The 14789-nt window shown below is 36.8% G+C and overlaps 1 protein-coding gene across 1 annotated transcript in view; it reads left to right on the top strand.

The window, feature by feature from the left end:
* ATP2B2 (ATPase plasma membrane Ca2+ transporting 2) overlaps positions 1-14789 on the top strand; it is a 168404-nt gene that overhangs the window by 81122 nt on the left and 72493 nt on the right. Inside the window, 5 exon segments of the mRNA XM_008506197.2 lie at positions 2667-2792; positions 4496-4528; positions 6013-6072; positions 12059-12100; positions 13786-13950. Coding sequence (XP_008504419.2) covers positions 2667-2792; positions 4496-4528; positions 6013-6072; positions 12059-12100; positions 13786-13950 — 426 coding nt within the window.

Raw genomic sequence — 14789 nt, 5'->3', positions numbered from 1 at the left:
TAGTGTTTACAGATGTTCTCTCTGTTCAGTGTTTCTATTTTCTTTTTAAGAACATGAGAGATTTTGATTATAAGTAGATAGTTTCACTACTTTGTATGTGCTAGGACAGCAACAGGATGAGCAGTAGTAAGAAAATGGGACTTTGTAAAAGCTGGGTTGTATAAATATGTATTGGTTTAAAATACTGATCTATATGAGGGCACAGGTCCATACATATATATCTCTTTTCAGCTTTTCAGATAAATCAGTGAACTGTATACACAGAGATGAGGATGAACCCAATTCAATGTGGTTTGTTTGGGTTTTTTTAAAGGGAGGAAAGAGGAAATCTTTCAATTGCCACTCAGGTTTAGTAGACTTGAATGCCCAATAAGTTTCTCCATGAGAAATTAGTTCAGTTGGTTAGAAGCCATTTTGCAGAAAACTCGATTGAAGATTTCTTTTCCTGCTGTGTCTTACTGTGGTACAGTTCAGAACTACAGGCACCAGGGATCAACTTAAATTTTTAAAAAATTTAAGACAGAATAAGAGAATAAGCCAGAATTTTTTAAACAAGAATTTTACCTCCTTAGCCACAGGATTGTTTAGGACAACTCAGTTAATGACTCTACCTAATGAATGCTGTTACAGAGTGAATGAAACTGTGATGTTGTCTCAAGGGAGGTAAATGAGGAACCTTACACTAATGGCAACATTGATGGTTGTAAAGCAGTACAGTGCAGCTTCTGAAGTGAGGTGAGGGTCTTGGCAGCAACAGAGTAAAACCCAGCAAAGAATACTGGGATGTCACAAACACTGCAGTGACAAGGCAAAAAGCCAATTGTGTACTATTAGCAGGGTCATTGGTTTATTAACACATTAGTCAGGCTGGTTAGTTGACTTCAACATGCTTTAACCAACAAACAGCTTCTTTATCTCTTCAGTCTTCATCCCCACAGGAAATGTAATTACTGGGCTGTGTTCTGATTCCATCTGGTCTCATCCTTAAGATGTCCCACAGCTGCAAGGCTGGAATAATGACTGGTCTTAGTAATACAGCACCTAGGATTAAAAAGAATTGTTAAATAATGTAATACTTTCTGAGTAGATTCTAGTTTATCATGTGTCCATGTTCACCTGGAGGTATAAATACACATTTGTCTTTCTTATATAGTGATTCTTTTTCTCAAAGCTAACAGTGTGTGTGTTACAGTCTATTGTAATAGTTTCCAAACTTTTTCTTCTTTCAAAACCAGTGAAGAGTATTTTAAAAAGCTCAGGCCCTGTAAACCTTCAAACCTAGTCTGCTGTGTCAACTTTGTGTTAAGAAGTTACTGCTTATTCTCTGTGTTCTCCTGTAGACATGCATTTAATTGACATTTTTCTACTACTGAAGAATAAAATATAAAGTCTATTTCAAGAAATAGCTTTATCTATCACTAGTTTCTGGAGATGATGTGTTTGGGTTTTGTCTGTTTCATAGGAGCACTACTGATCTGCTTTACATCTTTCAAAATTCACTACTTGCTGAGGATACCTCTCTTTAAATGTTTTAAATATTTCTTAAATAATGAGTTTTCCAGATTCAGGCTATGAGACACTATGAAATGATAAGTCACAATTTGATGCCATCCTTGGAACATTTGTTTCTAAGCTTTAGTCACAGGTTGTTTTAATAAGCTTTTACTAACTGTCCTTAAATGCATGTAATGACCATAGGTCATTCCTCAATTTCAGAATTTTGGTTAGAAACACCTAGTGTGCAGTTTCATACACTGATCTCTGTTATAAATCTCTTGCAACTTTTTTCCAAAACCCAAGCCACTACTTTTTGATAGTTTCTGGAAATTTCCATGTGCGTTTCCACAACTCAGAGTAAAAGGTTCCTGAGAGGCTATGATCTTAGGTGCACCTAATATCTGGATCAAGATAGGAATAGGAGCAGTAAATAAGCAATTTCTATACAATAAAACATGAAATGTTTTGCTAAAGGTATTTACTTAATAAAGTGATAGACTTACCTGGTTGAATAAATGATCTTTCTCAGAACTTAATGTATATTGAGATTTTTTTTTAATGGTAATAGAAGTCTTTCATATGAAATGTGTTTTCAAGTGTACATCAGGTTCATCTTGTTTGGGAGTCTCCTGATTTAATGAAACCTTTCCTTGAAGATTTTTCTTGGGGTTGATTTGAAATTGTCTTCAAATATATTTTTAAATGCCTGTAAATCATCCATACCTGAGGAAAGTGAGAGAAACTGCTCACATTTTCACTTAATTTATGTAACAGTATTCCATGTGTAGTCAGTGTAATCTTCACAAGAGTCACAGAGGAATGTTTGCAGAACTCTGAAAAAATGCATTCAGTTCCAAGAATTACCTGTGTGATGCTATACTATTATCTGCTGTGGTTATGGAAACTTGGCTAGTGACAAGATGCCTTGTAAAAAGGGAATTTGATGTGTGTGGTTATGGGATGTGGAGGCTAAGATTTGCATCCATCTTGGTTGAGAATATACAACCATAGGGATTTTTTTGGTCATTACCAATATACTGTAGCTTTTTAAAGTGTGAGATATCTCACTCAGTACTATAAGTCTTGCACAAAATACTTGATGGTTGTTCTTTTTATTTTTGTTTAATCAGATGTTTAATTAGATGTTTAATCACCTTGCCTGTTTGCAGGTACTCATGTCATGGAAGGCTCTGGCCGAATGCTTGTGACTGCTGTGGGTGTGAATTCTCAGACAGGGATCATCTTTACTCTGCTGGGTGCTGGAGGAGAAGAAGAAGAAAAGAAGGATAAGAAAGGTAAATTTCACAACCCAAGGATGCTCTGAAGAAGGCACTTGGGCATTGTGTAGTCAGAGCTCTTCTCAGTTCTTGAGAAATAAATACAATTTTTAAACTGCTTTTTTTGTATACATTTTGTCATCATCTGTCACACAGAAAAACAGCAAAAGCTGTTAACCAATAAATACATTGGATAACAAGATGTTTTTCCAGTGTGAAATTGCAGGCTCCCAGTACATAATGAAATGCAAGGGATTACACGGGCATACTCCCATTACCCTGTCTTCTTTACATAAATCCATATTCACCTAAAACTTGCTAAGGTTTGGCTCTTCTGCATTTACATTCATATAATTATTTTCTTTTTTTCAGAAAAAAAAAAAAAAAAAGCACTTGACCATGGAAATAGTGTCATTCTTTGTGCTTCAGAAATAAGGATCAGATGTGGCTGTTTGCTAGCCTAGCTTATTATCAGTGACTGATTTTAGAGGCATTTTAATTTCTTAAGGAGTAAAGGTCAAGCTAAGAATAGTAGAAGAGAAGGAAGTAGCAATAAATATTAACAGAGAGTTTAACTTTGATGTCCTGTATCAGTTAATGAAATCCTGAAGTCTCTTTAGACTTTTAACCTTATTACAGTGTGATGTCCTAAGCAACTGCTAATTTATGGGTTGCATGCTAAGCAGAAACATCATTTGATATGTGTCCTTTCCAGTTTTTGTTCATGCAGTCTTGTAAATTGTTCAACCTACATTAGGATTTCTTACCAAGTTTGTTGTAAGAATATTTATTTTTCAGACATAATTAGGGGCCAAATAATACAGAGATTTTAGAAAGTTCCATGATTTTTAGTGGTTTTCACTGTTAATAAAAAATAGGGATTAAGCTCTTACCAAACATTTAGCTTAGCATCTCCCAGGCAGTGAATTGCACTTTTTGTTTTTCTTTTCATTTCCATCCTTTTAATTTGAAGCTGCAGATAGGAAGGCCAAATTCAAATAGGTTTTGTGACCTCCAGTTTCCATTTCTGACCATGCTCAAGTGTTTGCACTTGACTCCACGTGTCCCTGAGGAAATCCCCTTTTACTTTATGAAACACTTTATGAAATGTTCATTGTTTCATTTCTACACACCAATAGCTGCAAGGCCTGGTAAGTTCTAGGAGCATTAAAAGGAGAATGACCAAAACTTCTCCAAGTCTCCTATCAGACCAGTTTTGAATATTAGAGTTTATTTTCTGTCCTTATGAGAAATACCCCAAGACACAGACCTTTTGAGAGCAGCATCTGTTTTGGCAGTGTCTAAAGATTATGTAGGTGAGAAGGAGCAACTTCAGTACTTGTTTGAAGGTGAGAGCTGTTTGCCCAGAGCTCCTTGGTTTAACAGGGTTGGCTTCTCTGTGTGTTTGTTCAGGACACTGGGGATTCTCTCATGGGCAGCATGAAGTGTGTAAGAACTTTTTATGGAGGCACTGAATCTAATCTAATCTTGGGTAGCAAGAGAATTTCTGCCCATTTTCTAAAGTTGCTGGCATCTTTGTGCTTTTGCAGAGGAGTGCCTGGGCAGGCCTGGTTGCAGATCAAGGCCCCAACTCAAATAATGTTCTCTCCTAAATAAATCTCGACTTTTTGGAAACCCTGCCAGTCATAAATGTTTGTTTCAGTCTTATGTGGGTGTATGCTTTTATTGTTCATTAACATCTTGTAAAAATCATCATACAGGTGTGAAACAGGAGGATGGACATCAGCTTCCAGGTAGAGTAAGAATTGTGTTGCATCAAATGAAAGGAGGAGGCTTTTAGCCAGCAAGCTTTGGTGCAAATCAGGGTTGAACTAATGATCAAAATAACTATCTTTGATTCAGTCCAATTAAATTAAAGAATAATTTCAAATCAACAGGGTGGTTCATGGCAAACATTTAAGTGTGCACGCGTTGTTGATGTTGCAAATCTTAATGTTAAGCTTGAGTAATCAGTTATTCTCCAGAAGTAAATTATAGTATATTAAATTGCTGCTTGCAGTTCATGCTGTGCTGGTTACTGTGAGTATCCAAATGGAATAAAAAATAAGCATGAATAACCAAAACAATTTAAGTTATTACCATCACAGTTATCAAATTTGCAATGGAAATTTTCATGAATATAGTTACCCAGGGTGTGTTTTTAAATCCTGTGTGCTGTTTGTTTCCTTCTCACAGTTTACCATTTGTAAATAAAACATGACCTTTTTGTTGAATAACAAACCAGTACAGTGTGAAGCAGTCACTGTGGCTCAAGTACTGAGGAAGTTCAAGAGTTTTCACCCAGGGTTTGTTGTAGGACTTCTGTGATCTGTTTTGAACAATTAACTGACAGAAGCAAAACAAAACTTATTTTATCTGTTATTTGTAGACTAACTTGCTAAGTGCTAGTGTGAAAAAAAACCAAAACAAGATGAAACAATTAAGCCTTCTGTGAGTGATTCACCTTCCTGTTAGGAAAGATTTCTTGACCTCTTCCTCTAATATACAGATAATTGCTCAAAACAACGAGTAGGTTTTTTTGGTTTTCTGATACTTTTTTTTTTCCATTTTACCACAAAACAGACAATTGCATAGTGCCTACTGTGTGGGTTTAAAATAACTCATTATTCTCAAGCCATTTCGTCAGTTCTAGTTTCTCTGCAGATCCATGTGCCTTTGGACTAGATTATGGCAGGACATAGATTGAGCCCAGGGATATATCAGCAACAATATCAGAATACATGCAACATTACATGAAGTACAAAATATGTGATGCTGCATACTTTAAAGCTAACCATACATTGTGTAAATTCATTAACTCAGTGGAAATATTTCTACCATCTGATTATTTGCAGGCATTAAAGTAAAAAAGAAACAACACACACATAAAAGGACTAAAGAAATGTACATATTATTGTGTACAGTCAACTCTCACCAACTCTGTTAGCATTATTAAGTGTCTTTATACATTTTTTTATTCTTACTGTTTCATGTATGAGTTTTTGCCTTATTTTGTAACACCTTTGTAATGACATTTTGAGTTTGGGCTTTATGTTAATTAATTTAAAACACATTGATTGTGGAGGAGAAAAAGCTGTAGTATTCCATAAGTATTTTTTCTTTTGTCATGTGCATTTGTTCATGTTGTTGTTATTAATTTTTTTTTTTGGTGTTTTGTTTTTTTTTATCCATTATTACTCAGTAGATTCTTCCCATCCCTCCTCCCACCCTCCTGCAGCTACAGATGGTGCAGCAGGTGCAAATGCCACTGATAATGCAAATGCCAGCTTAGTCAATGGTACGTCAAGAACACCTAGTGTGTTTTAATTGATAGAATTCTCTCCTGACTCTGTAAGATTTCCTCTTCCTTTTATGAACTGCACAGATGTTGTATGTGCCTGTGTTTACCCTCTGAGAGATCCTACCCTATAAACTCTGTAGTAGCTTATAAGAGATGCCACAAAGATGCTGGGATTTATTCACACAGAATTAAGCGTGGGAGAGGAAGGAGGAATTAGAGATGTGTTTGCCATTAATCAAAGCTGCAATTAGAAGAAACAGATAGGCAAAGTTAGCTTCAAAACTTGTGGGTTGACTTCATGTAAAGTTTCATTGCAAAGCTTTTCTGCATACAGTTGTCAGATCTGAAGAACACCATGACAAATGGATTAAATCTTTTCTTCCAATGTGGCACTCTCATAAGCATCCCTGTAGAAGTCCTCATGTAGTCCTAAGAACCAATGCTGGGGTCAGGAATCTGACTGCATTTCAACTAACAGTGCTTTGGTGATTACTTTCTCTGCTTTGAGCATCTTTTTTTGGAAAGGACTGCTTGAAACATTAATTTTGTGGGTATTTGTGTATGCACTTTGACAGTGATAGTGTGTTGAGCCTGCCTGAGCTTACTAAAAGGAATAAACCAAGACTACTACAGTCACTTTTGGCTGTCTCATAGTACAGATTCTTGACTCCACAGCTAAGTGTGCAGATGTTTCAGTATCTCTCTTAATAGCCTAATTCCAGTATCAAATGGAGTGGGTCAGTATTAGTGTAGGCAGCAGCTGTGTTTTGCTGATAATAAGATCCACCAGCCTTTGTTTGCCATAGAAACCTTTCCCCCTTGCACAGCAGCAGTCATACTGACAAAAATAATTCTACTTTTCATCGTGTTGGTGACAATTTTTGTTCCATGCAGGTCAGCAGTCGTTGCATTATGTATGTGAAATTAGTGTTTCTGACATAGCATTATTAAGTACTTAACAAGTACTGAGATTTACTAGTCTAATGTCTTATTTAAAGCAATGACACAGGAAATCTTTGAGCCTGATTTAAAATAATTTTATTATCATTTAAAAAACATATAACTAGATATAAAATTTTACTCCTGCACATTCTAAGTTTGCTGGAAAACCAGGATTTACAATCCCTACATCTCCCTGCATGACAAGAAGCTCTTTAATCCTGGTTCCAGCACCCCAATTTCAGATTCCTTAGAGACCAAGAACCAGGAAATTAATGGTGAATATTTCATTCTCTATTTTTTATGCTCTGTAATTATTTTCTGTCGTGGGCAGAAGTAACATGTGCATAGCAGCCTTAGCAGATACTCTCCTTCAGTCCCACTGGGGACTGCAGTGTGATATTTATGCTCAGTCCTGCAAGTTGCTGCACACCAAGTTAAGCATCTGCAGAAGTGCTTTGCTGGATGAGAACTGCTGCTCAGCAAGATGCAGAAAGGAGTCCTAAATTGTTCCATCTCAGGCTCTCTGTTAACACATTTTAGTTGCCTGGTAAATATCTGTTGTATTTGATCCTAATGCCTGAACTCAATACAGAAATTGAGTTCCAAGGGTTATTAAATCACTGACTTAATATGTGATTGTCCATCATCTCCTCTGCCATCAGAAACAACAGTTCCTGTCAACAAACAGCATTGTCACAAAGGACAGGAGGCAGGGGTTTTGTGCAGCTGAATAAGTTTTTGCTTTGAACTCTTCTGAGGAGAGGTGGCTGAATTAATTCTGTAGATCTTTCATTAACATGGAAAGGAGATAGTTCCCACAGTTCCACTTAGCTGACACTGTGTTCAGAGGAGAGCCAAGACTTGGCAAGTACCATTAGATCTGAGTGCTCTGAAATTGTCTGGGAAATTGCTCAGGTCTGAGTGCTGTTTATGCTGTGCCTTTTTCTAGTCAGCAGTGACAATGAGTTAGAGAGTACTTAAAATGTAGGTATGTATTAGAGGGCACAAAGGAAGGGAAAAAAATCAGTCCTAAAGCAAGGAGACCGAGTTCATGTGGATATTTTTTCAGTTTGGATGAATAACATCTGAGAAATCTCCCTGAGATGTTACTGAAAACAAGCATTTTACCTGAAGTGATATATATCTGTGTAGAAAGTACTGTAGAATGAAACCAAAATCAATTATATAGTTTCCTTATTAGCTCAGGAAATATTATTGCTTGTAACTTGGAAATGAACTCATTACCATTTCAACTAAAATGTTGCTATTGTCTTAGTTATCATAGACTTGACAGAAAAGAAGTATTTTGTTTTCAGTCAGTTTATAGTGCTAAATTCACATAGGCTTGGGACACAGCCTGTTACCTGCTGTACTGGAGGAACTGTTGGCTTCTGGTTGTTGAGATTAAATTACCTCATTGTTCCATGGTCTCTTTGTTAAAACTGCAGACAATAGGTTTGGCTTTTAAAAGGTTACAAGTTAAGTTTATGACCAATTCTGCTGAAAGGTAGAAAATAATCAAAATTTATTCAAGTATTGTATTTATAATAGGTAATTTTTTCAAAAGAACATGTGGAAAGCATCAATCACTGTGCACAGAGTGTTTAATCCCAAATTTGATTTCCTTAGAGAAAGGTGTGCTTACCTTTGCCCCATGGAGCACTACCTGATTCCTAGCTCAGGATTTCCATGCTGGGTTGTTTGATTTCTTTGGGCATTTGTTACTCAGAGAATTATAACATTCTGATACAGAAACATCATACCAGGCTCGGAGAAATGCCTCAGCTTGAATACTTCATGCCCACCCTTAATTCTCTCAGTTCTGGTGAATGTACAGTACAGCTCAGTTTGCAGGTTTAACATGTTTTATTTTCTCATTTACTAAGCACATTGAATAATTATTTAAAACTTCCTATTTGATACAGTGGAGTAATTTTTTTTTCTTTTATAGTGACCCTGTGTTTTACTAATGGTTTGGCCCTGGTATCACACTGCATGAAAGAGTTCCTCATGATTCACTTCAGATGTGTTTGATGTCACTTTCCCCCTCTCTGTAGATTTGCAGTGTGTGTCCTTCTGGCACTACAGAGTATACCTGATTTGGTTAGAAGAGGCCTATAACTCATTCCTGTTGCTAGATGAAGAGATTTTTGGAAAATCAGTAGGGTATTTTATATTTTTTGCTCCATTATACATGAGAACATAACTCTGTTAGCTTCTTCAGTCGAGTCCAAACAGTTCCTCCAAGGAACAAATAATTTCTAATGCCAGCAATAGGTCTTTGTTATTGCCTCTTCAGGAAAGGCTGGAGGAGGCAAAAGGGAGTCTTGGAAAGCTTATTTAAAGAAGTAACTGGATTTTGGGCTGAGAACTTGGACAGTAATGGTGCCATGGGTATGTTCTAAAAGCCAGAAATTTTACTAAGGTAAAGGCATCAGGCAAAATAATTTCTATTTAAATTAGAAACCTTCAGAACAACTGCAGAAGGCAGCTTGTGTCAGGAGGCTCTATTCTTTTCTGTGCCTTCTGATTTTTAATCCTTTGTTAGAAAAGTGGTAAAAATAAACTCAAATATCTGAGTTCCTCCAGATTTCAGGGGCCAAACACTGTTCCTTTTACTTATTTCCAAACAGAAAAGAAGAAAAAATATGCAAAATTATGTACAAAATTAAGATATTTTGAAAGAATGTTATCAGAATACTAGTAAATGCTCATCCTTTTAACATTTCTAAACAATTCACATGGGTCAGGAAGATGGGATAGTGTTTTGTGGCCTAGCACTAACTGAAAAGGGAAAAAGATTTCTCAGCAGGGTACTAATTCTGGAATCTTAATTTCCTCCATAATTTCTTTGTTTGTTTATTATTTACAGCCAAGTGCAGGCTTAAAGTTATTTGAAACATGAGGAAATAAATCCTTTACAGAATTCCTTTCTCATAGTTAGCTGCATAGCCTGTTCTCTGTTGTTCTAGCTAAATAACTGGAATATAACAATATTATAACAATCTGCCCCAGTAACCTGAGTGCTGGAGCTGCTGAGGTTACAAAATATTTCTGCAGTATTTATGTTGTTGCTAATGATTGCCTGATTTATGTACTGATATTTTCAGGTAGCCAGGGTAGATGAGTTGTTGGTGCAATTGATTGCAACAATTATGACACCCTTATTAGACAGCAAATATATATCATGAAGTTAAACACTTTGATTTACACAGAAAACCAGTGTCTTCTCTGCTTGCCAGTTCTGAAAGGGATGGGTCTGGGTTTGTTTGCTTTCTGGGTTTTGTTTTGGTTTAGGATGAACATGTTTCAATAACTCCTTTAAGGTTTTGAATTGCATTCTGAACAAGGAACCTTAGAGCAGGACCTGGAGCAGACTGTCTGCTCTAAATTAATATTTTCCAGTTCTTAAGGAAGATTTTATCCAGCAGCCAGAAATCAGAACCTTTAGAGATGTTCTGTCTTCCACTAACTCTATTAAAAGCTCTTGTAGCAGAAACAGCCATCAGGCAGATAGCAAGTTCAACTGTGCAGTGTCTGTACAGAACTTTTAAGCAGATTTCTTAATGAAAATGAACTTTTTTTTTATTCCAGGTCAGAAATTGATGTGTCATGGCAAAATGACTTTGTAAGATAGATACCAGCTTTTAAAACTCATGGTTATAGCCAGGGTGAGTTAGAAACACAGATGCTAAATGGTTTCCTTCAGCACTTGAGTAATCCATCTGCCAGAGAATATATGCATTGAAAGGGATTTCCCTCTGCCTCTGAATTTCTCAGGACCTGTCAGTGTGGGGTGAAATATTCTGGTGATACATTTATGGCTGGTTCAGCCTTTTTTGCTCTTTTTGAGAGGGAAGTTTCCAGTGATAGTCCAGTTACTGAAAATGCAAGAATTGTATCTTAGGCTTGAATTTTGCTACTGTCATTCACAGCAAAGAGAGAAGAAATGAATGCACCTGTAGGAGCACGTTTGCTGCTGCTTTCTTGTGCATGTCAGTATCAGCTGTACTGCTCTTCTGACTTCCTGCAGCAAGGCTTGACCATTGTCACCCTTTGTTGTGAACTGTAATGATAGATTCCCAATTGGAATGTGTCAAAAATCCTATAGAGGTGTCTTACCTATTAATTGTCCTTAGCATTATTTTCTTAATTGTGAATAATACATAAATACAAGAAGAGAATGTCATAGATTCTCTCCATGAGATGCAGACATATATCCCTGGAAAGGTTTCATCAGGGATTCCACCAAGAAATTCTGAATAAATTTGGAATTGGTTACTGGCTGTTCTGAATACCAGGGTTCTGTACTGCCTAGCTTCTCTTTTGTCATTTGTATTTTGTACACACTTGAAATGGTACATTTTCAGTCTAAAAGAAAACAAAAACAAGTAAGGATTTTGGTAAGACTCTATCTAGCTAAAATATTAAAATGGAAATTACAGATGCACTTGGCAAATCTTTCTTTAGGATAAATCTGAATATAAGATGATCACTTGGCACTTATATATATAGGAGTAACTTGCTAAATAATACTATCAAGTGAGGAACATGTAATTTTAAAATCAATCTGATTTACTTTTTAATTTATTAACACTGATATTTATATTTTGTTCTTATTTACAACAATTAATTTAATTCTGGAATATGTTAGGAAAGTCCTGCTGCATGCTGGCACGTCCCAGAATTATACCTGTGTTTTTCTCAAGTCCCAGCTCTCTGAAATTCCAGTTTAGGAATACTCCCATTCTGCTTCCCACTGGATTCTTTTTATTAGTTACACCCTCACAAAAACGTGTGCTGGTATTTAATGTTTTACATTACACTATTGAACTTGACTGTAGTTCCTTGAATGTGGCCAGCTAAGTTGTCCATGCTTCTCAGTAAAGGTGTTACAACAATGGCTACTGAACAGAAATAATTATCTGTAACATGCTCATTACTTTTGTCTGCCCTTTTAATTTGAATTCCCATTTTCATGTTCTGTCTTGGGTGAAGATTGTTTACTGTCTGTTGTCTGTTGGAATTTTTCATCATATAGGCAAAATGCAGGATGGGAATATGGAGAACAGCCAGAACAAAGGTAATCTTCTTTCATATTAAGGAGGTTGTGGATTTTATTTTTAGCATGTAGTTAAATTCTGTTAAAAATGAAATGAAAATCTGTGGTTTGTCCCTGTGTGTCAAAATGGCCCTACTGTTCAAATGGAATGTCAAAAAAACCCCAAGCAGCCAAACCCAACAAAATACCCTACCAAGGAAATTGTGGTATTGTATCTATTAGATATTCAGAAGGGCAGAAGATCAGTTTTCCTAATAATCTTTTTTTGGATGATATTTTTGTGTTCCAAAGTTCATTTGATTTCATTTTTCTTGTGCCAGTTCTGTATGCCATGTATTGTTAGTGAATTCCCAGCTCTGCTTTTGGGATGTCTTGTCTTTGGTGTTTAATGGCATTGTATGGACATGTATTTGTTTGCAGGGAGAAGGTAAAGCCATAACAAAAAGAAAGTTTACATTCAAGAGGTTATTTAGCAATGTAGAAGTGTGTAATAAGGATAAAGAACACGAAGCTCAAGAATCTTAGTAGTTTTTTATTTAATATGCACTCTCAGGAAGAAATTTGAATATTTTGCTTTATCTGAAGCAAACTCATGGTTCTCTTGTTATATGAGACACAGCTGTGTGATTTCTTTGGGTTTTGCCAAGTGAGTAAACTTAGAACCATCTCAGATACTGTTAAAGAATGCAAAGGTGGTAGTTCATAAATCGAATACAGAATTTCAGTTGTTAATGGTACAAAACTATTAAATAAAACTATGTGAAAATGAGTAGTTTTCAAGGTTAGATAGAGGAGTTAGATTTCCAGGTCAAAGCAGCATGGTTTCTTACAACCTGTTCATGAATGTCAGAACAAAGCTGTTTCATCTCATTCTGTTTAATTTTCTTGTGTCTGTGTTCAATACAAACCAGACACATACACATATATAAACTGGAATGTCATTGCTTTTGAAAAACATGCCTTTCTTTTGGATACTAAAATTAAAGTTTCCTTATATTAGCATTCTTCCAAGAAAGGATGGTTTGCATGTAACATTTTTTAATGGGAGGGTGGTGATTCTCTCACCATCTGACTTGATGGTTGAGTTACTTGTACACTGAATGCTAAGGAAACTTTGGAAGCCTGGTATTGTCTAGAATAGCAGCTCACAAAGTCTGGCCCATGGTCCCTGAGGTGCCCATGCAGTCAAGAGAAGTGAGGCATGGATCATCCCCCGAGTCACCTTGTCTTTAAAAGGTCTCCACTGAGGTATGGTCATAAGGGTGCATGGTGAGCTTGTGAGACATACCAAGAGGTGGAGCTGTGCAGAGCATCAAGCATTTGAGAGCTGCTATTCCAGGCAATCCTGCACTGCTGACATGCTGCTCCTTGCCAAGTAATTTGCAAGACATTAAGTGGTATATATGTGTGTAGCACAAGGTCATTGGTGGTTTAATAAACAAAGAATTTTTAAAAAGTTTCCATGGTATTTGACAAACTGCATTAACATGTCCCCATGTGTGTGGAGTGCACGTGGGTGTCCCCCTGCAGAACCCCACTGGGCTCATGGGGCCATCTCTCTGTCAGTTCTGTGCCCAGTCACAGCCCTCTGTGTTGCAGTCAGCTGCTGCCCCAGCTGTTGCTGGTTGAATTCAGTAAGTATCAGTACTTTAGATCAAATCAATAAATAACAGTTTTGGAGTAACAGTTTTGTTCTGCATTATTAGCCAAGCAGCAGGATGGGGCTGCTGCCATGGAGATGCAGCCACTGAAGAGTGCAGAAGGGGGAGAGGGAGATGACAAAGACAAGAAGAAATCCAACATGCACAAGAAAGAAAAATCTGTTCTTCAGGGAAAGCTGACCAAGCTGGCAGTCCAGATAGGCAAAGCAGGTATGACTGGGTAACTGACTAAATACCAACGTGTTATGCTAACAACAAAGAGGTTGAAAAAAAATTGTTCTTTAAAATGATAGGCATCTTTAGAAATAGGTCATCATGGTACTTCTCCAAGGATAGTATGTGGTATTAAAGATCTTTTATTCTTCTAGAAGTCATCTTTGACTGTCAAGAAACGAGAAACTTTGGGCAACTTGGATTGCATTGAATATTTGAATTAAAATGAAAGGCAGCTTTTCTCATAGGCAGTATTCCCAAGTGCAGTAATTACATCTTTAATTTCCTCTCCTCTTAGAACTCCTGAGTACACAGTCTCAGCATCTCTAATATCATCTCAAAATACCACTCATGCAGTATTTCCCTCTTCTGAAATCAGGATTCTGAAATCATTCTGTTCTCTCTAAAAATCCACATTTCTGCCTTCTACCCAAATATGACACATCTGTTAACTCTTGTATCTGGTACCATCTGGGAGCAGTAGCACTTCTTCTACAGCACGTAGGCAGAAAGTGAAAATCGTAGCATGACATAAAGCTCATTAAGTTGATTTTTCTGGTGGTATGAAAGAGATCTTGATCTCTATCCAGAATCTTGGCTGAGGCCCTACAACAGATTCCTAACTACCTCTCTTCAGTCTCCTTCTCCAGCTTTACCAGTCTGATTTTTACCCCTGCTGTTTCTTCTGATTCCTTTTTAAGTTCATTACACTCAGTTGATCACAGAACCCCACAGTGCCTGAACAGTGCATGACTGGGAATCTGTGCTTCTTTCTACCATATCCAGTTCCAGGGAGTGCCCACTTTCAGATTCCTCAAGTTTCTCTGCTTTGGTGC

Source organism: Calypte anna, chromosome 12 (assembly GCF_003957555.1).
Source record: "Calypte anna isolate BGI_N300 chromosome 12, bCalAnn1_v1.p, whole genome shotgun sequence".
NCBI lineage: Eukaryota > Metazoa > Chordata > Aves > Apodiformes > Trochilidae > Calypte > Calypte anna.
Note: the sequence above shows the minus strand (reverse complement) of the source record. Positions and strands in the feature narration are given on the sequence as shown.